The sequence below is a fragment of the Bombina bombina genome, chromosome 5, assembly GCF_027579735.1.
Source record: "Bombina bombina isolate aBomBom1 chromosome 5, aBomBom1.pri, whole genome shotgun sequence".
NCBI classification, from domain to species: Eukaryota; Metazoa; Chordata; class Amphibia; order Anura; family Bombinatoridae; genus Bombina; species Bombina bombina.
Genome location: NC_069503.1, coordinates 599,633,455 through 599,661,189, shown reverse-complemented (window position 1 = coordinate 599,661,189; position 27,735 = coordinate 599,633,455). Strand labels below are relative to the sequence as shown.

The 27,735-nt window shown below is 36.0% G+C and overlaps 1 protein-coding gene across 1 annotated transcript in view; it reads right to left on the bottom strand.

Moving 5' to 3' along the window:
* The window catches only part of CNTNAP2 (contactin associated protein 2), a 2,991,056-nt gene that overhangs the window by 137,340 nt on the left and 2,825,981 nt on the right, over positions 1-27,735 (bottom strand). Inside the window, exon 22 of the mRNA XM_053715812.1 lies at positions 1,511-1,604. Coding sequence (XP_053571787.1) covers positions 1,511-1,604 — 94 coding nt within the window. The remainder of the gene's footprint in view (positions 1-1,510; positions 1,605-27,735) is intronic.

Sequence of the window (27,735 nt, the reverse complement as noted above, 5' to 3'; positions counted from 1 at the left end):
ACTTCTTATGTATGTCTTAAAGGAGAGGCATAACAAATGTGATACCGAGAAAGTGTGGGTTAAGTGTGGAGCGTTTTGTTAGTTCACATGCCTTTCTGGGTAAGTTTGTGAAGTGAATTTAATAGTTCCCTGTAGTTCCCATGGTCTCAAAGGTGGTGTAGGTGTTTATCCGCTGCTTACATTCTTGTACGCTTTAGTATGGCTATGTCCCTTTATGATTAGGTACTTTCTAAACCTAGTGTGCCCTCTTACTGATCTCCTTCACATTCACAGTAATTTTGGCTGTTAACTCACATGTTGTTGTAACTTTTGCTCGTTGCCGCGGGAGTTCCAAGATGGCGGCGGCACAGCACACTGCAGTTATTTCAATGTGCTCGTTCAGGTGAGCCCGATCGTTCCCAGCTGCCACATTAAGATCTTTATGATCTCTGAGTGCTGAGCCGTCTATTTCTCACGTTGAAGGATGTGTAGCACCGGTTTGAACCAAAGTTTGTCCCTCTGCTGTACCGGAGCTGTGTGACTACGCAGCCATTTGCCTGCCCGGCCAAGCTCCGCCTCTGGAGCATGCAATTTTAAGCAAATTTCTAATTTACTTCTATTATCAAATTTTCTTCATTCTCTTGGTATCTTTATTTGAAATGCAAGAATGTAAGTTTAGATGCCTGCCCATTTTTAGTGAACAACCTGAGTTGTTCTTGCTGATTGGTGGATAAATTCATCCTCCAATAAAAAATGCTGTCCAGAGTACTGAACCAAAAAAAAGCTTAGATGCCTTCTTTTTCAAATAAAGATAGCAAGAGAATGAAGAAAAGTTGATAATAGGAGTAAATTAGAAAGTTGCTTAAAATTGCATGCTCTATCTGAATCACACAAAAAAAAAAAATTGGGTTCAGTGTCCCTTTAATTGTTCAGTGTTCTCTCTAAGTATTGAGCTTTGGTTTTCCAGAAAAATATAAGATAAGGAAGCAAATCTGTGTAACATAATGAGGTCTGATAGTACCTGAAACTCAACCCATTAAATAGGCTGTGGTTTAAAAGCACAAAACCAGCTACTTCATATACACAAATAAACTTGAAAATGCAATTTCGCATACATTTTATACTTTACAGCTGGTATAACAATTGCATTGAAAATACATTAATATAAAAACAATTTTACTGTGTACTGTCCCTTTAACTTCTACAAATATTTTTATTTATATAGTCAAATGATATTCAAAATATGTCAAATAACCCACCAAAGTCTTTCAGTTTTAATAAATTATATATTGATTTGTACATTACTTAAATATACTTTCCAAGATGACCTCTATAAAAAAATGAAATACCGAGGAAGACATGAATAGTTCAGGGTATATATTTGACTCTTACAAGGAAAGACATAATATTATTGCAGTAGTTATTTATATTGGCTAGTTGACTCCTTAAGTGAGCAATAAAGTAAGTATGTTTTGCTTGTGACAATGTATTGCTGCACATTTACTGCATTATTGAGAAGGTTTTTACTTACCTATAACTCTCCCTAGGAACAGGGCCTTTGGTCCATTAAACTGGATATTAGATGCCGGAGGAAGGTTGTAAGTTGCCGGAGGGTAATGATCAAGCTGGAAGACAGGAAAAAAATAAAAGGAAGAGAAATGTGAGTAGGGAGTGTTTAAATCAGAACCTGGTTACATTAGACACACTGGGGTCAGCTCTATGTTTTAATATCACATTTACACTGATGCTTCTGTTTCACTACAGATCTAACCACAAAAAAGATGCTGCGTCCTTGGAAAGAAAGGTCAGCTATTAATTCTACAAAGAAACAGCTAGGTAGTCATATTTGTAGAGTAACCCTTTGTTATTGAACTACATAAGTGCTGGCGCTTTGTATTGTTTATAAACCTTTTTTTGAAATAACCACTAAAGAGTATTAAAGGGATACGGAAATGTCTATAACACTTTTAACACACTAAATATTGTGTAACTAAGTGTATTATGAGTTTGAGTTTTAACATGTTAAAACCTGATCATATTAGATTAATCTAGCAAGTGAAACTGCTAAGATAAACCTAATTTTTTTTAAAGGGGCATGAAAGCCAATTTTATTTATTTCATGATTCAGATACAGTATGTGATTTTAAACAACTTTCCAATTAACTTCTATTATCTAATTTGCTTTGTTCTCTTGATACCCTTAGTTGAGTATCATACCTAGATAGGCTCAGGAGCAGCAACGCACTACTGGGAGCTAGTTGCTCATTGGTGGCTGCACATATATAAGCCTCTTGTCATTGGTTCATCAGGTGTGTTCATTTAGCTTTCAGTAGTGCACATCTGCTCTTTCAACAAAAGATACCAACAAATTGAAGCAAATGTTATAATAGAAATAATTTGGAAGGTTGTTTAACCCTTTGAGTGCTAAGCTGGATTTATTTATTTTTTGTTTTTTACTATTTTTTTTAAAACTTTTTTCTTTTTAATCCAGATCCCCAAGACCTATACCGTTGGAAAGATTAGACAATTACTTTTCCAACGGTGGGTCTTGGGGGTCTGTAGCTGCTTAGATGCCTGAGATACAGACTTCTAAGCAGCATGCCCCCTTTCCCTATCTTGTCCATTGTAATTTTTAAATAAAGTTGCGTGGTGACGTCACCGCATGTAACGGGAAGCCCCGGCGATTCCGGGGTGGGAGTTGATGGGAGCCCCCAGATTGCTCTCAAGGTAGGTGAGTGCTAGCGACGGCTCTGAGCCGTTGTTAGCACTCAATTAAACTTGCATGTTCTATCTGAATCATAAAAGAAAAATGTCATTTCATCTGCCTGTTAAGTGGGACAATAAACTAACCTTTTCATCTCCTGCACAAAAAATGTTAAATCAATTTGCTACTGAGCCATTTTATACCCTGAGATAAAGCTTTTCAATAACAATTGATAGCTACAAGTGAGAAGTTAAAAATGATTATTTTTGGCACTATGCACCATCTTACAATTTATACAGAAAATGTGTAGGTATAAAATATCGGACCATACAAATAATAGATCATTTGACCAACAAACATTGAACACATTTAATATTAACTAAAGTTAGCTTAATGTTGGTTTAAATTTTAGCTGGGTGGTCAGTAAAATCAGCCGGGTGGTGTACCCACTTAAAAGGCCCAGGGAGAATACTGGGTTAATTTCATTTTGAAATATAAGCATTGGGCAATATATTTCCACTAGCACAAAAATGCTTCTAGTAAAAGATATTACTGTTTTTTAGCAGCATACACACATATCCTGTGCACCGGTATTCAAACCCTGTGTCTGCTCAGAGTGGTATATAAGGTGTGTATTGCTTCTGAAGACGTAATATATGCATACAAGCTGCTGACCTTCTGAGAAGGTGTGGTGCAAGGGCCCTCACAGCATATGTGCGTATGCCACAAAAAAACAGTAATCACTTTTATTAGAAGCATTTTTACTAATGGAAGTATATTGCAAAAATGTTTCTACTTCAAATTAAAATGCACCCAGTGTTCTCCCCAGGGCCTTTTTAGTAGGTACACAACCCCGCTAAAATGAAAGCTAATATTAGACTAACTTTAGTTAATATTAAGGGCCAGATTACAAGTGGTGCGGTAACAGTTACGCCTGAGCAAAAAAAGGGTTTATCATGGCTGTTTGGTGCGTCGGTTGTAGCGCTCGTATTATAAGCTGAAAGTAAATGCGTTCGCTTGAGCGCATTTGAAGTTAACGTGCATCGGGATAGCTTGTCCTCAGCGCTATGGTTAACTGTTTTGTGAAACAGAAAAGTGTCACAAAACAAATAAAAAGTACATTACAATGTACAGTTACACTCGTAAAAACACTATCTAATAAAAATTATTAAAACGTATGTGTGTATATTTATATGTATTTATTTGAGTATATATGTATTTATGAAGTATAATGTAGCAATAGGATATACAGACTCAAAATCGTATGCTGGAAGGTTATATTTATTGGAAGTCCAAATATCAGTACAAAATAATAAGGTCACAGTCAGGCAGGGCCGCCACTAGAAATTTTGGGGCCCCTGACTCAACCATTGATCAGGGCCCCCCCCTCCTTTGACATGTGCAATTTTTGACCAAGTGACTAAAACGTATATGCACTTTATTCTTAATTCTCTATTTAAACTTGGAAATGTTGTAAAGGTAGTAACATACACACACACACACACACACACACAGACACACTCATACACTGAAACACACAAACACACTCACACATAAGGATTCACATATAGACACTCTAGCAGACACGCAAAGAAACACACTCAGACACAGAAACCCAAACAGACACTTAGCACTTTTTACATTGACCTGACAAGTAATGAGGTAAACTACAGTTTTGTAAAAAAAGGAGATTTAGAAAACAAAATATGGAGTTCTGATTATCTTTTTGTGAAGGAAGATGACAACTAAGTAATGACAACAGCATGCAGTGGCTGAAAGGAAGGGCCCTGAACTGCCTAAACAATAATTTAAAGGTTAAATGGTGGAGTGGTTACTTCCGGAAAGGTCTTGTTAGTCTCAAAGTCTGTAGAAAGATGTGAATAATTAGTAGTAAGGTCAAAATGTCCTAAAAAGGAACAGACAATGGACACACACACACAAACTCAAACTTGCACATACACCCAAGGAAACACCGACAGAGACAGCCTCAGAAAACACACAAAGACATATACACACATACACACACAGAGACACCCACAGAAAACACACAAAGACATACACACACACAGAGAGACAACCACATGAAAAACACAGAAAGACATACATACACACACCCTCACTGAGACATCCACAGAAAACACACAAAGACATACACACACCCTCACAGAGACACCCACAGAAAACACAGACATACATACATACATACACACAAACACCCTCACAGACACACCCATAGAAAAAGCTCAAAGACATATGCACACACCCTCACAGACATCCACAGAAAATGCACAAAGACATACACACCCACCCTCACAGAGAGACCCACAGATAAAAAAATACATACACATAGAGACACAAACCAAAGCACAAAGACATAAACACATACACCCACAGAAACACTCACAGGAGGAAACATTTATGCACCTTGCATCCCCTAAATCAACAGTGTGTGACATGCATGATAAAAAAAATGCAGAAATTAAGAGATCACTTTTTAAAGAATCATATTTGTAAATGTGCAAACAAAAATAATTCTGTGAATTCAAAATTGTACATTAATGAGCTGGGTAGATGGCTAGATGAAGAAAAGTACCTTTAAAAGGTTGACATATGTTTGTTTGTTTTTTTCCCATTTTCCCCAACCAAGAGCACCACTTCAAATATAGTGTACAAATTTTCCCATCTGTCAGCTGTACTTATGGATTTTGAAAATGCTGTACTCTATATGGTCTTGGTGGGACCATAAGCTGTGGTACTCATACCATTAGATCTGGTTAAATGCAGGATTTAAGCTTGTTGGTATGTATTTCAAAACTAAGTCAGCTGTAGTGTAAACTGAACTGTTTTAAATTAACCTGTCTCATTTCAAACACTGAGCAATCTTAGTCTGAGAGTATAAAATTGTATGCAGATGTAAAAATCTTAGATAAAATGCCTCCTTGCATCTGGAAAGTCCTTGCATAAAGGGGCAGTAAATTAATGTCAATAGTATCTCGCAGCGCTCATAATATCCCAATAGTGCTTAGTGATACGCAATGACGTCACTTCCGGTTTTCCGTATAGGTACAAACATCCGGTTTGCTGATGGTAAGAAGAAAAGCAGTTTTCCACATAGGCACTAATATCAAGTTCGCTGATGACATTAACACAAACTAATACAACACTAAGACGAAGGGGGTAAATAGGAAAATACATAGAAAAAAGAGCCTTAGTGAAAACGGAAAGAGAGGTAGAAATAGCACTTCAGGGTCACGCTTGAATAGCGTTTTTTGGCGCCAAACTCACGACCCTTTGATTGGCACAAAGTACCATAAATAGCCACCACAACTCAACAGAAACTATAGTCTTGAGAAAGGCCTAACTGAGAGGCCGAAACGCGTTGACAGTCATTGGTGAGCAATTTTTCATTATTTCTAATACATTTGTAGCATTATTGCACTATGTTATTTTGTTGTTTACAGGTTTTATAAGGATAGAGTCTTTTATCACAGACCGAACACCTTAGAAACAATACACCAACAACAAACCATTTGTTAAGGAGAAGGAGGATTCACACCAGCTATAATTTTCTACACTTATTTTAATCACAGACTTATTATTGGATAAGGATTTGGATTTAATTCATTATTTAAATTTTTCCACATACTTTTTCACAAATTTGGTATCTCACAATCACCAAAACCACAACTTTGGACTTAAAACACGGAAGAACTTTATTATTATTTTTAACTTTTTGATTTTTGATTTTACCTAATTTTTAATATTTTGGAATTTTTTATTACACATTTTTTCATCATTATTTTTTCATCACTGTTTTAACACCTAAAACATTCTTTGTTTCACGTCTTACTGAAGAAGACACACCCAATAAGAGACTAAAAACTGTTTTGGAATATTACATTACCTTAACCGGTTGGTGACTACAATGAACCATACCTAAACCATATGTTTTAAGAAATTTTGTAAGAATTTTAGGAGAATTTTAAGAGAATAGTTTAGAAACTATCATGTTAACATTGTGTTTTTTATAAATCAAGATTGTCACTTATAATTGTATGTTCTTACATGGATCCATGTTTTTAACTGTATGTTTTAATTATATGTTCTAATCAATTGTATGAGGAAATAAATTTGTTAATTTGTATACATTTTAACCCAGTATTCCTGAACACATTCCAATTCATATGAGAATTAATCATATTTGAAATTTAGACATACACGATATTACCCATTTCCCATAGCCTCCAGTTAGGCGCTTTCTGATATACAACCACCATAAAGGGGCAGTAAACTGGAATGTAATATATATATATATATATATATATATATATATATATATATAAAATGCATATCTGCCAAAAGGGCATCTACCATGTGTGTATTGAGGAGGAAACATTTCTGCATGGTTTTAAATATAGAATTTCTACAGCATTGTCAAATAATCATAAATATACTGCTGCTAAAAAAATGTGTTTTTATAGACCCCTGGCCCCACCATACAACTACTACCACACTGAAGTTACAATCCAAAATTGCACAAAGAAATAAAAAACATTTGCTAAGTAAGTCCTACCTCCTCTTCAAATGAAAGTGATCTGTCGTCTGACTCAGGCACACACTGTACAAAGTGCCAAGTCTGTCTCACACTGAGCATAGTGGTTTAGTGCACACTTAGAAATCCTCTCAAATGCTAATACTTTACTCCTTGTAATAACATTTCCCATGCCCAATTAGCACTCTGCTGCAGTACCCACTGGTGGCTGCCAAAATTAAAAAAAAAATTTTTTTTTTTGTTTTTAGTTCTTGCCTCATGGGGCCCCCCTGGCTCATTGGGCCCCTGACAGGAGTCACCCCTGTCACCCCCTGATGGCGGCCCTGCAGTCAGGAACGCCTTTTGGGACACATACCCCTACTTTGGTTCTCTAGTATATACCGTCAGAGAACCCAGGGGTCAATTTGTGAACACTTTGCTATTTGTGAATTTTTGCTATATGTATTTATGTATTAATATGTGTTTATATCTATTTACAGACATATAAACACATATTTATACATAGACATACCGGTATATAGAAGTAAATTGGAGCCCATTACAGTCAAGTAGATGAAAACAATAATCTGCATTTACTGTAAATATTTCACATACCAATGTTCTGCACATAGCAAGTAGATAAATATATCTGTATATATCTATACCTATATACAATCATATATATGTATATAGGTATAGATATATTTTGTACCAAAATACCATCAGATATATATATAGAAATATGTATTTATGAATAAATAGAACATATTCTGTTATATAAAAAACATTGGAATGTGAAATATTAATATTTTGTTGTCAGGTTAGTGCACTTGAGAATATGCGATCGGGTTTGCGCACGTGTAAGGTGCTTTTTTCCACTTTTTTTTTGTTCCGTTGACTTCTATGGGAGAATTTGTTGCGATATCCTAACTTGGGTTTTTTTTGCGCATCGGATTAGTTCACAAGCAAAAACATTTTTCTTTTAATTTATAATACGAGCGCTTCCCACCACACACAAAAAGCTTACTTCTAGCGGAGTAAGCGTGCAGACGGGAGCGTTAAATAAGTTATCTGGCCCTATCATTTAATCGATTTATGTTAAATTATGCAATTAATTTGTGCTTTGGATAGCTTAATTAACATTTTTAAATGACAGTAAATGTTATAATATTGAATATTATTACACTGCCCCCACCAGGCTGAACAGCTTTTCTATGGAGAACACTAGCAACTATGCACATTTTGTTTTTGACCTTTCTATAAAGTCTATACTTATTTTTTATAATTTTTTATTTATACGTAATATACTTTCCTATGTTAACCTGCTTCTTTTTAATTTTATTTTACTGTTACAACTGCAGATAAAAGTAATAATCTTTGCTCAGATTTTAGAATGACACTACTGAGTCTGAAAAGTAAGAGCACCATCTAGTGGACAAACTCTAATATTACGTTTAAGAAGCTAATGAAGATTACATAATATTACCAATACATATTTTTTTTTTTAGTTTCATATATGCTAGCCCTGTACAAATCCAGAACAGAAAGAATGAGCAATGATCAAAAGAAAGTTTTGATTATTATTTTACATTCATTTTTGTAGAGGTATAGAACTGTGCAGTTACCATCTTTCTGTGTAAACATCTTTTAATAAGTATTATACAAGAACTGAATAATTGTTTCCTTTCTTATGCTTGCCTAGATCTTATCTGTTAAATTCATTTTATGTTTTTATTTTTCTCTTTAATGCCTTATGTGTGCTTAAAGGGACACGAAAGCCCAAAAAATCTTTTATGATTCAGATGGTGTTAAATAAAAAATAAAAATGTTTTTCCAATTAACTTCAGCTATCAAATTGATTTCTTTCTCTTGCTGTCCTTTATTAAAAAGCAGGTAGGTAATCTTAGGAGCGTGCACATGTCTGGATCACTATATAGCAGCAGTTTTGCAATAATGTTTTTAACAATGTTATACATTTTCAAAAACACTACCGTTTACCAGACACGTACACTCACTGCCTACCTAAGTATGCTCTTAAAAACGACATACCAATAGAAGTAAATTGGAAACATGATAGAAAATGTAAGCAGGTTACTTTACATGTAGCACTCATAAACTTGTCCCCCCTATCATCCCATCACCTCAGTTGTAATCTTAAAATCTTTATCACCTTTCTGCAATCACTTTTCCATCTCCTCCTTTTTATAAAGGATGAGGTTTCTGCCCTGTTACCATTTTTTTAAAATTATTTCTACCCTTGATTCTATCCCCTTACACCTGCTGCTCTATCTTTTACCTACTCTTACACCATTCCTCACACACATAGTAACTCTGACACATTCCCAGTATCCCTTAAAGGGACAGTCTAGTATAAATTAAACTTTCATTATTCCGATAGGATTTTTAATTTTTATTCAACTTTCCAATTTACTTTTATCATCAAATTTGCTTTTTTCTCTTGGTATTCTTAGTTTAAACTAAACCTAGGTAGGCTCATATGCTAATTTCTAAGCCTTTGAGGGATGCCCCTTATCACATGCTTTTTAAATCTCTTTTCAACACAAAGAGACAGAAAGTACACGTGGGCCATATAGATAACACTGTGTTCAGGCACAGGGGGTTATTTAAGATTTAGCACAAACCAATGCTAAATTTAAGACAATAGATAATGAACAGTCACAGTCATGTGATCAGGGGGCTGGAAGAAGGTTCCTAGATACAAGGTAATCACAGATGTAAAAAGTATATTAATATAACTGTGCTGGTTATGCAAAACTGGGGAATGGGTAATAAAGGGATTATCTATCTTTTAAAACAATAACAATTCTATGGTAGACTGTCCCTTTAAATGTGCAATAGTCAAACCAATTGTTAGCAATAACTCATTTGGCCCAGTAACCCCTCCAACTACTTTCATGTCACTCCTTGATTTTACCTCTCTACTTCTTGAAATGCTTGTATACAAAATGATGACACAAACTCACTTTCTTCTTGAGCCTTCACAATATTTTGTTTTTAAACTCCTAATTAACTGCAATCAGCAAGGTGACCAATCAACTGCTAGTTACAACCAAGCCGAAACACCAATGGCCCTTGTGGAGGAACACAGAGCTCTGTCTTCTGCAGCAGCCACTGCTCTCCCTAGGTGCACACTGTGGTAATTTAAAGGGGGCATACCTAATTACAGGAACTCTTACCTAAATAGGTAAAGGTGTGAGAGTTCCTATATAAATCCACTCAGACCATCACTCTGGGTGTTAGCTTAGGGTGCTTATTAATCTAATTAGTTATTTGCGTTGTGGGGGGTGGCGGTTTAGGAGTTAATAGCTTAATTAGGTTAATTGCGTTGTGGGGTTTGGCGTTTTAGGGGTTAATACATTTATTAGGTTTATTGCGATGTGGGTTACTGGCGGATTAGGGGTTAATAGTTGTATTAGTTATTGCGGTGGGGCTTGGCGGTTGACAGGTAGATAGATATTGCGCATGCGTTAGGTATTAGTTAATATTTTCAGGGAGTTACGGTACTCACATTTTCAGTGCAAGGCTTGCTGCGCCTGCCTATGTGTGGCGAGGTGAAAATGGAGTAAAATTTCTTCTTTTTCGCCGCATAAGTCCTTGCGCTGAATTTGTGATACCGAATTGCGACGAGGTTCTACGTTAGCTTATGGGAATAAAAATTGCGGGCGACAGGTGAAATATACGCGCTGCATTTAAATGCGGCACCGTATATGTGATAGCAAAACCGCGTAAAAACCGGCGTCACCAGCTTTTGCAGGTGACGCCGCATATGTAATTTTGCTCCAGATGTTTAAAATCAGCGGAAGCAGAGTCAGCAGTAAATGTAGTTTATCAATCGTGTAAAAGCTTTTTAACAAAATGAGACAGAGTTATGCAGGAACCAGCACTAATTGGCTAAAATTAAGTTTGAAAAAAAGGACTGAGATAAGGGGGCAGTCTGCAGAAGCTAGATACAAGGTAATCACAGAGGTAAAAAGTATATTAATATAACAGCGTTGGTTATGCAAAACTGGAGAATGGGTAATAAAGGGATTATCTATTTTTTTAAACAATAACACTTTTCAAGTAGACTGCCCCTTTAAACACTCTTGTTTATTTACTTATTAAATATTAAGGTAGTGAATAATGGCTAGTAAAGATATACAGTAAAAATATGAATGTATTGTCACTTTGTTTGCTTTACATTACTGATAAATAAATCATGGTTGTTACCTTTTCTGGAAAAAAATACCATCCACGCTTATTAACATATATTTACATAAATAATTACACAACATGATGTTAAATGATCATTTGTTTGTAATTAGATTCCAATACATTTATAAGAAGTTTAGAAGACATTTACCCATGATAGCATCTTATTTCTATATTTAATCTTATTTTTAATTTTGACCTGAGTCTTAAAAATACTGACCATGGGCTAGATTACAAGTGGCGAGTTATTCTTAGTGCGGGACGTGGTAAAAAAAAGAAAATTTGGGTTCAATGGATTAACATGCCTGAAGGCCTAACATAAAGTGAAAGGGAAAAAAAAAAGAAGTTGAACCAATCACAACATGAATACATTCAAATAAACTAGTACACTCCTCCTGTATATACACTTTCTGATTAAAATAATTTTATAAGGGTTAAAAGGTATACGATATATATGACAAAGTATTTAAATAGGAAACAGCTATGTGTGTGTGTATATATATATATATATATATATATATATATATATATATATATATATATACAGTATATATATATGTCTATATGTCTGTAAGTTTGTATATATGTGTATACACATGGGTACTTTTTATTTTTAAATATTTATTTATATATATATTAACAGAAAAGATCAGCACTCACCAACCTAATAACCACTCAGTGCACGGCCAAAACATAAATACAACAGTATGTATTGCATAAGGACAAGACCTGGTGATGATCCCTGTAGTCCCTCGCAAAGAAAGCCAGCACACGAGATTTGAACAACACACCTTCCTTTAATGCCAAAAAAGCATATATAGATGGTTATATGGAAAGAATGAGATCTATTACAATAAGAAGGGTAGGTTTACTAAAAATAAACGTGTAAACTTTGACACTATTGACAGCAGTGGGGGTGATTCCTCAGGGAGTGAAATTACTTCACAGAAGGCAGCTAGTGGTAGTGGAGTGTCCACAAGATCTTCACAGAGGCCCCCTTTACCCACAGTTACAGACCCAGACACCATAGGAGGGGGGGGAGGAAACACCAAAAACCCGCAAATCGAAAAACGAAACAATAGTGTACAATTTGAGTTCACAAATTTTGTCTGAGGACGAGCTTTCACTACTCAATAAGGGTTTATCATTTATCCCTACCCCTAAATCTGATTTATTTGATATCCGTGTGGATTTACATCGCTTTCAGCGACAATTAAAACTGAAAGAGTTCTTTAAAAATAGTGTTGATTATGAACCAAAACCGTTTAAAGTTAAGAGTTCATTTGAACCTCCTATCACACATTCAACAATTAAAACGTTCACACATGGTTAATACAGATATCAGTGCAAATCAATCTAATTTGAGTAATACATGGGATAATCTCACCACAATGGAAAGAAGTACTTTAAAAACTTTAACTGAAGATAGTACCATTGTGATCAGGCAAGCCGACAAGGGCGGTGCCATTGTGGTGTTAGATTATCACATGTATAGATGTGAAGCACTCAGACAATTAGAGGATGGTATAACTTACCGCAAGTTGACGTTTAACCCTACCACTAAATTTAAAGAACAGGTTGACAAACTCTTGTGTATGTCTTTGGATGCAGGGTTTATTGATGAGGACACCTTTGGTTATTTGACGGTTGAGAACCCTATCAGTCCTATTTTGTACCTCTTGCCCAAAATACACAAGAGTATGGTTAACCCACCAGGTCGTCCAATAGTGTCAGCGAGAGGCTCGCTTCTCCAGCCTCTCGCTGAATACATTGATCACTTCCTGCAACCTGTTGTCCAATCGACTGGATCTTACTTGAGGGATTCTTCTGAACTCATACATCTTCTATCACAGATGAATGACATCCAAATTGATGACATTCTAGTCACATTGGATGTTGTCAATTTATATACCATTATCCCACATTCACATGGGATGGAGATGGTCAGGAGAATCCTATCTGGTAATCCTTATTATTGTGGCCCACCTGTGGAGTTCTTGTTGGAGCTTCTGGAGCTCTGTTTAGCCAAGAATTATTTCCGATTTGAAAATACATTTTATTTGCAAATACTTGGAACGGCTATGGGGTCTAATATGTCCCCGTCCTATGCAAATATCTATATGTCCATGTATGAACAGGAGCATATTTTTTTGGCTGAACAGGGCTCCATCAGGTTCTTCAAGCGCTACATTGATGATGTCTTTATGATATGGAGGGGTGACAAAGAGTCTTTAACCTCATGGTTTAATCATCTTAATGGTCTAAATTCTACTGTACGGTTCAAGATGGACATTAATGACAATTGTATACATTTTTTGGATCTTGAGATATACAAAAAAGATACACCATATGGCCTCAGACTCTTTACAACACTGTATAATAAACCTACAGATAAGAATTCAATCCTTCACTGTAATAGTTTCCATTCATCTTTTAAAAAAAAGGGGGTAAGCTCATCTCAACTCCTGCGTGTCGTACGCAATAATACCGAGGAGACCCACAAGAAGGTTCAACTAGAAGCAATGGCACAGAAATTTATTGAGAGAGGCTATCCTGAATCGCTGATCACAGAACAAGGTGATAAAGCAATAGCACTCAGCCAACAATCACTGCTAATAAAACCACTCAAGCCGGTTGAACAACGTATGAATTTCATTACCACATACACTCCAGCATCACGTAAAGTACAAGATATAATCAAGCAGCACTGGCCGATTGTGTCAACAGACACTACATTACCGTTTGGAGAAACACCACCACCAAGATTGGTCTATAAGATCTTCGTGACATTTTGATGAAGACCGACCCTATTACAAGTTACCAAAGTCAAACCTGGTTACCCCCTAAGAAGAAGGGATGCCATAGATGTGGGAATTGTATCACTTGTAATGGCATGATCGTTGGTAATAGGTTTCACCATCCACACACGAATCAAATCTTCAATATACGTCATCGGCTCACGTGCACTTCAGATCATGTGATCTACGTGATCATTTGCCCATGCTCGCTATATTATGTGGGTAAAACCATCACATCTTTCAGAGAGAGGTTAGCCAACCATAAGACAGCCATTGGATTGGCTTTGGATAAGGGCACCTCTGATCAGCCGGTGGCACGCCACTGTGCACAAGCTGGACATTCTATCTCTTCATTGAGGACTATCCTAATTGACCACGTACCGAAGAATAGATGTGGGGGTGATCGAGCCAAGGCTTTGTTAAAAATGGAATCTCGTTGGATCTATCGACTTGACACTATAGCACCCAGGGGCTTGAATATGTCTATTGAATACAGCTGCTTCTATAAATGACTGTGGGTTTCCTTTCATCTTACTATGGATGTTCTTACTATACCCTAGACACACGCTGCAAAATTTTGTAAATATGTTTAGTTATTTTTTTTGCTAGCCACTAGATGATTTTGACAATGTATAATGATCTAAGTTACATTTAAATCCTGATTGGACTATAATATTGGCTAAAATCAGCTCATTTTGTAATAGATCGTTCAATCATAAATATATTGGTGGCCTGCAATGAATATAACTATCTGTTTTTAAAATAAGTTTAATTAGTAAGTTTCACTGGCCAATCAGTTGCAATTTATTTCTGTGCAACCTGCAAACAGGTTGGTTTTTTCGTCATCTACTAAGTATATGCCTATTGGCGTACATTTTTGTCCCTGATATTATTTGTACATTTAGGTGTATAATGCGTAGTGTTGTCTTGGTGCCCATTCATTAATAGAGTTGACGTTTATATTTTTTGTCTTTTATGTTGCGGCATGTTTTCCGCTGAACTTGTATTATTGTATATGGCTACCATGACAACTAGTTCTGACGCCATGACATCACTGCGTACGCATGCGCTATTACATCATTTACGCATGCGCAGTTGCGAGATACACGCTACTGAGTTACTATGGACACGCGTTTATGCTTGCGGTCCATGTCCAACATTATGGCATACAGCTGAGCTAATCATCTTTGTATTTGGCGTTTTTTTGTGCTGCATCTGATTGGTGGGTGGGGGTATTTAAGGGTTTATTTGTGTATGTTGTATTATGCCTGATTTATCTTCATGAACTGCTGCATGTGACCAAGGCTCCAGTGGGAGCTGAAACGTTTTTAAATGCTTTTTTGGCATTAAAGGAAGGTGTGTTGTTCAAATCTCGTGTACTGGCTTTCTTTGCGAGGGACCACTACAGGGATCATCACCAGGTCTTGTCCTTATGCAATACATACTGTTGTATATATATATATATATATATATATATATATATATATATATATATATATATATATATATACATATACACACACACATCTATACCTGTATGTATTCATATAGATACAGTATAAAAGTATAAATATGTATTTAAAAATAAATCATCAGCTATACACACACACATATATATACTGTATATTATTAAAAAAAGAACATTTTCTTCTATGTAAGAAGATTGGATTGTAAAATATGCATAACTAACTAGTTTAGTGCAGTTGGTCAAATGCGTTTTGGGTTTGCGCAAGCAACACTTATTAGGTTCTTTTTTTGAACAGCATGCTCAAGACTATGGGGAGAAGAAGTTAATGCAGTTGCGATAACCGAGTCCTGAAGTTAACGCACAACGGTTTCCGCTCTTGTGCTAGCAAGAAAGGATTTACCGTGCCACTTGTAATGTGGCCCCATGTTGGTAAAATACCATCTGTGTGGCAACGCTAAGGCTGCCTAAAAGGATAAAACCTGTTTTATTTTGCCTACATCACTATCTTCAGATAAGACATCAAACTGAAAATTAAAGTGCACATATTATTCGAATGTTTGAGGCAGCATAACCTATGCTCCTGGAATGAACAATTATCCATTGAGGCACCTACAGCTGTTAGTGAAAGAACACGTGGAACAATGTTACTACATGCCTTCAACACACTGCTAAAAGTCAAGGGTCCTCTCTATCCTGGACAGATATTCACCTAAATATTGACAAAATCACATATTATAGCATATAGATTCTAGGTCAGATTTATTTGGGCTGTGTGGAGCAGCAGAAACAAACCACAAATTTAGGAAGTAGAAATTGCTTCTTTTTCCTCTCCACCACCTCAGAGGTGGCACAATCAAGTACCTGACACACGCTTGTTAAGGGTGATTGACATGCCCTGCTCTAGCAAACTTGGTTGTGCTGGAGCAGAAGGTGCGGCACAAGAATCCTTTTGTGCAATGATACATTTCACCCTGCAATGAAACATCGCAAGGGGGGATTGCAGAAGGACAGGTTCAAAACTTGCAAACCTGTCGGCCCACAGGGATGGTAAATTTACTCCTCTGTCTAAGCAGAATGGAATCTTAAAGGGACATTAAAGTCCAAATGAAATTTTCATGGTTCAAATTAGCTCTTGGAATCCTGTGTTGAAGAAAACATCTAGACATGCTAATGGACATTACCATGTCTTGAGCACTATACGGCAGCAGTATATTTCATATACTATATAGTTTGCCTCAACGTTGTCCCTGGATATCCGTAACTAAGCTACCAGCCTCTACACAATCTCCAGGAAAGGTTAGGGGCATGCCATCTTGCTGCTGTTTGTTTTGGTTTTGTCATATCTGGACACAAAACTAAATATGCTACTATATATACAGCACTGCAAATCTGTCTGCTAAATTCTAGCGCTGTCAATCAAGCTGCTCTGGATATTCATTTTCCTCAGCCACTTCTGCCTGAGCCTTGCCATTTTTAGATTTTGAATGAATTAATTTAGTTAATTTAACACCACCTGATTTAATCTCAGCAGGCCTTATTTTAGGAAGATCCATTGAGAACATCAGCATAAGTATATCTATTTGAACACAGCCATTTGTTCTCTCTGCAACTTATATTGACTTTTTTTTCTTCCAGAAGCAGCTTTTCTGTTTTAACTTCCTGTGCATGTAGTGTCTTCCCTTTAGTCTGTACAGTGTCTTGTTTGTTTTTTTATAGTTTCCAGTTGGTTTCTCTTTCATGCTCTGCTCATTTCTGCAAATACTCCACAGGCTCGGCGCTAAACAAGATTATATCAGTTTCTCTGTGCCTGTTCCTGTGAACATATTCCACAAATATTGCTATAAACTGCTATATATCCCAGACTGTCTTTGCTCCTCCAGATACTCTGTGTTCAGACCCTCTTACCAGATACTCTAGCTTGGTACATGGGGTTGCCAGTTTCCACACAGATGGTATTTTACCGACACAGACAGTATTTTTAAGATTCAGTTTAAAGTTGAAAATAAAATTTTGTATTGGAATCTACTTATAAACAAACGATCATTCAAAATCAGTCCTAGCAAACAGAGATGTAACTCTGTGGCAGGGCCCCATTTTAAGACCTAGCTAACGAGCAATATACATACACACACACACACATATATATATATATATATATATATATATATGTATATATATATAAATTATACACGCACACATACACATACACTCAAACACATACATACATACATACACATATCCATATACACACACATATACACACACAAACACACAAACATATACACGCACAAACATATACACACACATATACACACACAAACACACAAACATATGCACACACAAACATATACACACACAAACACACAAACATATACACACACATATACACACACAAACACACAAACATATACACACACACATATACACACACAAACACACAAACATATACACACACATATACACACACAACCACACTTTGAACTGGTTGTTTGGTTGCTATGACAACCATTTTTGGCGGTTTTTTGCACTAGGGGGAGGGGTTTGTGTATGCTTAAATGTTTGCTTCACTTGTATGTTGTTGGTCTGATGAAGGGGAGCATTCCCCGAAACGTTACTGAATAAACTACTTGTTTTTTACTTAAGTCCAGAGAGTGCTGTTTCCTGTTTTGCTACATTTCAACTACTCTAGCACCCTGGCCCTTGGAGAACTGTTTGTGAGAGTGCAACTGACTCTTTTTGCCCATATACACACACATATACACACACAAACACACAAACATATACACGCACAAACATATACACACACATATACACACACAAACACACAAACATATGCACACACAAACATATACACACACAAACACACAAACATATACACACACATATACACACACAAACACACAAACATATACACACACACATATACACACACAAACACACAAACATATACACACACATATACACACACAAACACACAAACATATACACACACAAACACACAAACATATACACACACACATATACACACACAAACACACAAACATATACACACACACATATACACACACAAACACACAAACATATACACACACATATACACACACAAACACACAAACATATACACACACAAACACACAAACATATACACACATACATACCCTCTAGCACCTCCACCAGTTTACCTTTACCTGCTAACTACCCGCTACAATAATAGTCTTACTGATTCTGAAACTGTAAACTGTTATTTAGCCTTTATTATTATGGTTTGTCCTTAGCGTCTGATACAATTCTCTTTAAATCCAGTCTGCAAATATGAGCTACATTATTCCTATAATCATCATCCAGGATCCAGATACCTTGGTAAAGAGTTGGTGCTCTCAATTCCCTGCCAGTACTCTGAGGATCCATTGAAAGCACAGCATCCTGACAACGAGAACCCGCAATAGCACAGCGCATACACCTCTCGCTACCAACATGGCATTATGCTGTTACTGTAGCTTTGCATTTAACTGGCTGCTTGCAGTGTAGGTTTGGTAGCTCCATTTGGAATCTCACATGGGCATATTGTTAATATAATGAAGGTTGAAGGGACAAAGCAACTGATTTGTGGTGTTAGCTGTGAATGCACCAGGCATAATGAGTGCTGCATGGACCTTGCATCTGAAATGGCCTAATAGGGCTGCTTATGGTTATTTGGATCCAAATTTTGCATTGGGTATTTTAGCAGCATGATCAGTATTTTCAAAGTTTAGGTCAATGTAAATAATAAAGAATAAGAGCTAGATTACAAGTGGAGCACTAATTACCGCTTTCACTAGAGTGGTAACTGTGCTAGAAGTAAACCTTTTGTACTCGTTGGGTTGATCTGGTATTACAAGTTGAAAGTAAAAAGTTATCGCTCCAGTGCTAACCCGTCAAGCTCAAAAAGCAGAATAACCTATTCCCCCATAGAAGTTAATGGAGAAAAAAGTGTGAACAAAATGTAACACCCTACTCACATGCTAACCTGAATCACCATAAGCCCCTTTTCAATTAACCCCTAAACTGCCACATAGCCTACCTAAAAAGGCTCCACTACACCATTAACCCCTAAACCACCGGCCCCCACATATCAAAGTCTTCACTACACTTTTAACCCCAAACCACCAGCTTCCCAATACAAAGTAACCCACTAACTTCTAAACCCCCTAACACCCCCTAAGTTAACCCAAAATAGACTAACCCTACTTTCACCAAAAAAAACTAACTACCTTTAAAAAAAAAAATACTTACCTGAGAAATAAAAAAAACCTAGCCTTGCTTTTTAAAAAAAGCCCTACCATTACAAAAAATAAAAAAGCCCTATAATTACAAAAAATAAAAAAGCCCTATAATTACAAGAAAATAAAAAAACCCTACCATTACAAAAAACAACAAACAAAAAGAGTTATGCCTAGTCTAAGAACCCAAAATAAAAAAAATAAAAAAAAAGCTATTCTAAAACTAAACTACAAATAGCCCTTAAAAATGTTATGTTAGGGTTTGTTATTTTTTGGTAATGGTATTTTTTTAAAAAATTTTTTAATAGCAATTGTATTTTTTTTGTTTTAATAGTAATGGTAGGGTTTCAGTTTTAAAAGGTAAGATTTTTTTTAAATTTCACAGGTACGTTTTTATTTTTTAAAGGTAGGGTTAGTCTAGTTTGGGTTAACTTAAAGGGAAACTGAACCCAATTTTTTTTCTTTCATGATTCAGATAGAGCATGAAATTTTAAGCAACTTTCTAATTTACTCCTATTATCAAATGTTCTTTATTTTCTTGGTATCTTTATTTGAAATAGTGATCAAGATAGAATCCAGCACAGGGCACAAGTCCTCAAATAGGTGAGAGTAATCCTTCAGAGTGACTGCCACACTCAAACATAATAGTGTGAGGTAATAGAAAGGAAGGAAAACTTCTCATATAATCCAAAGTTTTATTGGCACAGGATCAGATAACAAAATAACCACAACGTTTCGGGGTCAATACCCCTTAGTCATGTGATGATCTTGCATCTTTATTTGAAATGCAAGAATGTAAGTTTAGATGCCGGCCCATTTTTGGTGAACAACCTAGGTTGTCCTTGCTGATTGGTGGATAAATTCATCCACCAATCAAAAACTGCTGTCCAGGGTTCTGAACCAAGAAAAAAGCTTAGATGCCTTCTTTTTCATCTAAAGTTAGCAAGAGAACGAAGAAACATTGATACTAGGAGTAAATTAGAAAGTTGATTAAAATTGCATGCTCTATCTGAATCACAAAATAAAAAATTTGGGTTCAGTGTCCCTTTAACTTAGGGGGTGTTAGGTTAGGGGTTTAGATGTTAATGGATTAATAGCGTAGTGGAGACTTTGTGATGTGGGGGTGCTGGCAGTTTAGGGGAAAATAGTGTAGAAGCTTACTTTGCGGTGGGGTGTGTGGTGGTTTAGGGGTTAATAGTGTAAAGAGGTAGTTTGCGATGTGGGGAGGTGGCAGTTTAGGGGTTCATAGTGTAGTTTGGTGCAACTGTTTCCTCCAGACAGACTCTTTACGCTGCCTTTCATATATAAATAAGACTATAAATAAAAGAGACAATCTATTTGGCAGGAAGTACATAGCAACCAATGGACATTAGTAGGAATTTCCTATTAACCAATGAGCACTAGTAGAAAGTACACAACTGATACAGAGAAATTAGTTTAAATTTAAATTTAAAGGGACATTAAACCCAATTTTTTAGTTCATTATTCAGGTAGAGAATACAGTTTGAAACTGCATTTCAATTTACTTCTATTATCTAATTTGCTTCATTCTTAAGATATCCTTTGCTGAAGAAATAGCAATGCACATAGGGGAGCCGATCACACGAGGCATCTATGTGCAGCCCCCAATCAGAAGCTGCTGGGCCTATCTAGATATGCTTTTCAGCAAAGTATATCAAGAGAATGAAACAAATTAGAAAGTTGTTTAAAATTGCATAATCTTCCTAATTCATGAAAGAAAATTTTAAGCTTTTTTTTTGCAGGTAATAAATAAATTACGTAACATGTTTAGATACTGCTATTTTATATGGATGACATATTTTTTGTGTACAGTGTCCCTTTAAGTTTATACTCTAAAAGGAAATATGGACAGACTTGATAAACCTTTTAGTTCCTCTCTGACAACAAAATGTATGTTTAATACTTTACCCAGTTCTCCCTCCATAAAACTATGCAGACCTAGTTATTATATTACAAAAAAGGCTTTTCACTTTTCTGTTTAAAAATCATATTAAAAAATAAAAATTCTCTAAAGTGTTGTTAATGTGAATTTGACCGACAAACCGCACCCCACCAGGGGCTTTCTTGTTATCTATTGCATTATCATGAAAGATTATCCGTCATATTGCAGCTGCTCCCCGGTTTCTGACAGTGAATATAACCTTCCTAGTCACTGTAAGAACTCACAGTACTGTGCTTGGAAATAGGCTCACAGTTTGCTCTGTGCTGCTAGAGTATCTCTACACAAGTTCAATCTACCTCTAATGTGTTATAATTAAGCAACCAGATGGTTCTTGCTTATTAAAAGTGAATGTTTTTAAAATATTCAAGAGTCTCTTCTCAGACTCCTACCAACTTCTCCAAGGTGGGTAATTACATTTATTTAAATTGATCATTTTGAAAGTTGGGCTTGTGTACTTGAATAAATCATTTTTTTTTACAAAAGAAATAGAAATGCATGGGATTCTCAAATGCAAAAAAAGTAAAGAATTTTAGATTTTGGCTAGAAAAAACATTTGGAGCAACACAAAATATTTTACAATATAAATGTGCATTTTCTGCTTTGGTAAATCATGGCTAAAACTGGGAAAGCAGTGATACAAATACCATGTAGATATAATCAATATATGCATGTAATATACACATATATACACATAAGCAAACACCTACAAAACATGGAGCTGGACTTCATTTATAGACCGGAGTGGATGCACAGTTCACCAGGCTTTCCCATTTAGGGCTCCTTTCCATTGAGCCATTAAAAATGGAGCCGTAAGCTATTGAAGTTTCCGGCAGCTAAAAGTAATTTACGGCTCTATTTTAGTACCAGGTTTCCATTAAAATTACCCTTTTCGTGTAGGTGTAGCCTTGTGTTAACGCTTCAACCCGATGCCGGATTTCTTGAAAAATAATTGGTTACTATGGTAACCCAAACTTACACTACACTTACACTCAATCAAATATACGGCGCCTCATACAAGTGCGGCGCATATATATTTTACCCGTCCCTCGCTGTTATGATAAAAGCAAACACCTAACGCATGCGCAATTATCTACCTCTCAACTGCCATCCCCCCACCGCAATAATAACTAATAAATGTATTAACCCCTAATATGCCAACCCCCATATGACAAAGTATCTATTAAATTTATTAACCCCTAAACCGCCATCCCCCCACATCGCAACAAACAATAAAATTAATTAACCTCTAAACTGCCATCCCCCACAATGCAAAGTACCTATTTAAACTATTAACTCCTAATCCCCCCCCGCCACAATGCAATCTACCTATTTAACCTATTAACTCCTAATCCGCCATCCCCCCACAATACAAAAGTATTAATCTAATTACTAAGCCCCCTAACCGAACACCCCCTAAGTTAACCCCCATTATATAAAATAAAAAAAGACTATTATACCAAAATACCAAAATAAAAATCCTAAACTAAAATCAAAATAAAAAATCCTAAAAAATTCAAATCAGCCAATAGAATGAGAGCTGCGTAAATCCTATTGGCTGTTCAAATTAGCAAATAGGATTTAAGCAGCTCTCATCCTATTGGTTGATTTGAAATTTTCAGCCAATAGGAATACAAGGTACCCCAATATAAAACGGGTACCTTGCATTCAAGCTTCAGTTTGTGGCGGATGATCACATGAAGAGGAACCTCCACGACGGATGACCGCGCCACCGCCATCGGAGGACCGCTCAACACCCCAGGGAAGAAGATAGATGTCATCCCTGCGATAATGAAGATGTCACCGCCTGGATGAAGACTTGTCGCCGCCTGGTTGACGAGGGATGTCCGGACTTCAGGAACGGTGAGTACATATCTTGGGTTTTTTTAATTTTGGGGTGTTTTTTTTTTTTTAAGATTAGTTTTTTTTTTTTTAATGGGTAGCAAAAGAGCTGATTGCCCTTTTAAGGGCAATGCCCATACAAATTCCCCTTTAGGGGCAATAGGTAGATTAGATTTTTATAGTTAGGTCTTTTCTATTTTGGGGGGTTGCGTGGGTGGGGTTTTTTACTGTTAAGGGTTATTTTGTATTTCTTTTTAGGTAAAAGAGCTGATTGCTTCAGGGCAATGCCATACAAAAGTCCCTTTGGTAGTTTAGTCTTAGATTAGGGGGTGTTTTTATTTTGGGGTTGCTTTTTTGTTTTAATAGGGGTATTAGATTAGGTTTAAATTTTATTATTTTGAATAATTTCATTAATTTTTTAATGTAATCTTAGATTTTTTTATTTTTTGTGATCTGAGATTTTTTATTTTATGTAATCTTAGATTTTGTATTTAAATTAAATATTAGGTTCTATTTTTTATGTAATGTTAGGATTATGGCGGATTAGGGGTTAATAGTTTTAATAATTACTTTGCGTTTTGGGGGGATGGCGGTTTAGAGGTTAATACATTTTAGTCGCCTAGATTACAAGTTTTGCGCTATAGAGGGTGCGAAACAAACGCAACAAAAATTGCGTTATTTCACCCTCCATAGTGGTGCCATTACAAGTTTCTAAAAAGCCGCCTTGTGCGTGCGATATGGTGGCGATAAACTCCATACCGCACATAATCCAAGTGCTGCGAATATGTGCTTGTGCACACTTTCCCCATAGACCTCAATGGAGAGAGCGTGTTAGAAAAAAAACTAACACCTGAAGCGCGGAATGGTGATTACCCTAACGCAACCCCATTGATGTCTATGGGGAAAAAAAAGTTAAGTTTAAACCTAACACTATGACATAAACCCCACGTCTAAACACCCCTAATCTGCTGCTCCCGACATCGCCGACACCAAAATAAATTATTAACCCCTAATCTACCGCTCTCGACATCAGCGCCACTAATAAAGTTATTAACCCCTATTCCGCCACTATAATACAGTTATTAACCCCTATTCCCCGCACCCCAACATCGCTGCCACAATAATAAAGCTATTAACCCCTATTCCGCCACTCCATGACATCGCCACCACTAAATAAAGTTATTAACCCCTAAACCTCTGGCCTCCCACATCACCGCCACTAAATAAACCTATAAACCCCTCAACCGCCAGCCCCCCACATCGCAAAAAACTAAATTAAAATATTAACCCCCTAAACCTAACAACCCCCTAACTTTGAATTAAAATTACAATATCCCTATCTTAAAATAAATAAAAACTTACCTGTGAAATTAAAAAACCTAAGTTTAAACTAACAATTAACCTAACATAACTATTATACTAAACTATTATACTAAAATTAAAAAAACTACCAATTAAATAAACTAAATTACACTTAAAAAAACCTAACACTACTAAAAAAGTTTAAGTCTAAAATTACAAAAAAATACAAAATACAAAATTACAAAAATATAACAAACACTAAATTACAAAAAATAACAAACGAAATTATCCAAAATAAAAACAATTACACCTACCTAATCTAATATCCCTATAAAAATAAAAAAATAAAACAAAATAAAACCTAAGCTACCCAATGCCCTAAAAAGGGCATTTGTATGGGCACTGCCCTTAAAAGGGCATTTAGCTCTTTTAAAAAAGCCCAAACCCTAATCTAAAATAAAAACACACCCAACAAAAGTAAAAAAAATGGACATCCAGACGGTGAAGTCTTAATCTAGGCGGCAAGGTCTTCATCCATTCAGGCAGCGTCTTCTATCTTCATCCGGGCGGTGTCTTCTATCTTCATCCCGGCGGCACGGAGCGGGTCAATCCTTAAAAGTCGTGTAGGAAAATCAAATAAGGACTAGACATGTGCTGCCAAGAAAATGTAATTTCGTGAAAAAAATGTAATTCCCAAATAGTCAGGGAAATTTGCTGCCCCGAATATTCGGTGGCTGCACTATTTGGTATTTGTATAGTTTAAAACAAAACAAAAACTGAATTTTCATTAAACATTTATATTTGTTTTTGTTTAAATGATTCAAAGCTACAGGTGAAAGTTTACCTGTAGCTACAATTACATACCTTAATGTGCTCTGGAGAGCATAGAGAGCACAGTCACTGAGGTAAGTATTAACTGCTTAAAATATAAAATAAAGTAAACAAATTCATGCTGATAATTTTCGTCAGTATTTTTTTATTTTCTTTATTAGCTTTTTTGCATTCAGATTTTCGTGACGAATGTGCATTTGTCTGAAAATTAATATACATCTCAAATAAGGATATCAAATGCAACACACAAAATAGCAAGCATTTGCTTAGATATACACACAGATAGATCAAACATAAAAATGAACAGTTAGTTAAAGCTTTTGGCTCAGTGGTGTATTTAGGTTTTCTGCTGCCCTAGGCACCCAACATTTTGCTTCCCCCACCCCCCCCCTAGGTTTTAGGCCTTTTTTGGCCATAATAAGTTTTGGTGAGGGTGTAACATGACTTTTTTTCCCCATGGCATTTCCAAAGTAAATGTTCATGTTCAAGTGCAAGTGCTTTTATATATGTGTGCGTGTGTCTGTGTGTATATGTGTTGGTGTATATGGTGAGTGTGTTTTTATGGTGTGTGTATGTGTAGTGAAGTGTGCATGTGTAGCACAGTGTGTAGTGAGTGTGTGTGTAGTGGGACTCAGCAAGTGCTGCTCCCCCAAAAAATCTGCTGCCCTAAGCAAGTGCCTTATTTGCCTAGGCCAAAATACGCCCCTGATTTGGCTAAATGGTGATAGTGCCAGGTGCAACATCAATGCCTCTTCTTTCCTTAGTCTCTAACTTACAGCCAAACACGTGTAAAAATTACACATGGTCATGACACATCTTTGTATCTTAGTGTGTTTGGTTTGATGCTAGAATATGATAGCAACTCAATTTAAATACTAGATAATCTCCTGGCAAAGCCACTCGTCCCAAGCTACAGCCAAACACGTGTAAAAATTACACATGGTCATGACACATCTTTGTATCTTAGTGTGTTTGGTTTGATGCTAGAATATGATAGCAACTCAATTTAAATACTAGATAATCTCCTGGCAAAGCCACTCGTCCCAAGCTATAAAGAGATGCAGTTAGTTCATTTTTATGCGAGAACAAATAGGGCAGTAAATATATATTTGTTCAGGCAGTAATCTATAAAAGCTTGTACAGAAATAAACCATATTTACTAAGAGATTTGCAGGTCGTCTAGTGTAAACATTAGAGTGTGTAATTTATATATAGAAAACGTTTGGCTCGTGTTATTTTAAACACCTGGTTGCAATACATGGTAATGGTTAATGATACATAGGTGTGTATTTGTGTTCACAAAAATATATATAGGGGATGGATTCATGGTTTAAGTTTTGAAATACTATCTTTAAGATATTAGCATTTTGGATTTGATATAATTTTGTTTTTCTCACCTAATTTAGAAATAGTGACATGTAGGCAAAAACATTTTGCCCTAGATTACAAGCGGAAAAAAGTTTGTACTATGGTGCGCTAAAAATAATTAAAACGGCATCCATAGCACTTTCATCTTTGCTCTTATATTACAAATTTAGAGTAAAATATTAGCACTAGAGCAAAAGCCAGGGCGCACTAACATCTGGCCTTAATAGACTACTATGGGGTGCACTAAAAAACTTGATTGCTAACACGAAGGTGAGCTAAGACCAAGGTAAAATAGTGGAGTTCTTCACAGTTTTAATCTATCTATCTATCTATCTATCTATCTATCTATCTATCTATTTTAAAATAAACGTTTAAACAGTGATTTAAAGGGATATGGTATATCACAAGGTGTTTGACTAGGAAGGGTTTAAAAGTATATATGTATATGTGCAGATTTGTAAGTGCAAATAAGTTTATGTGT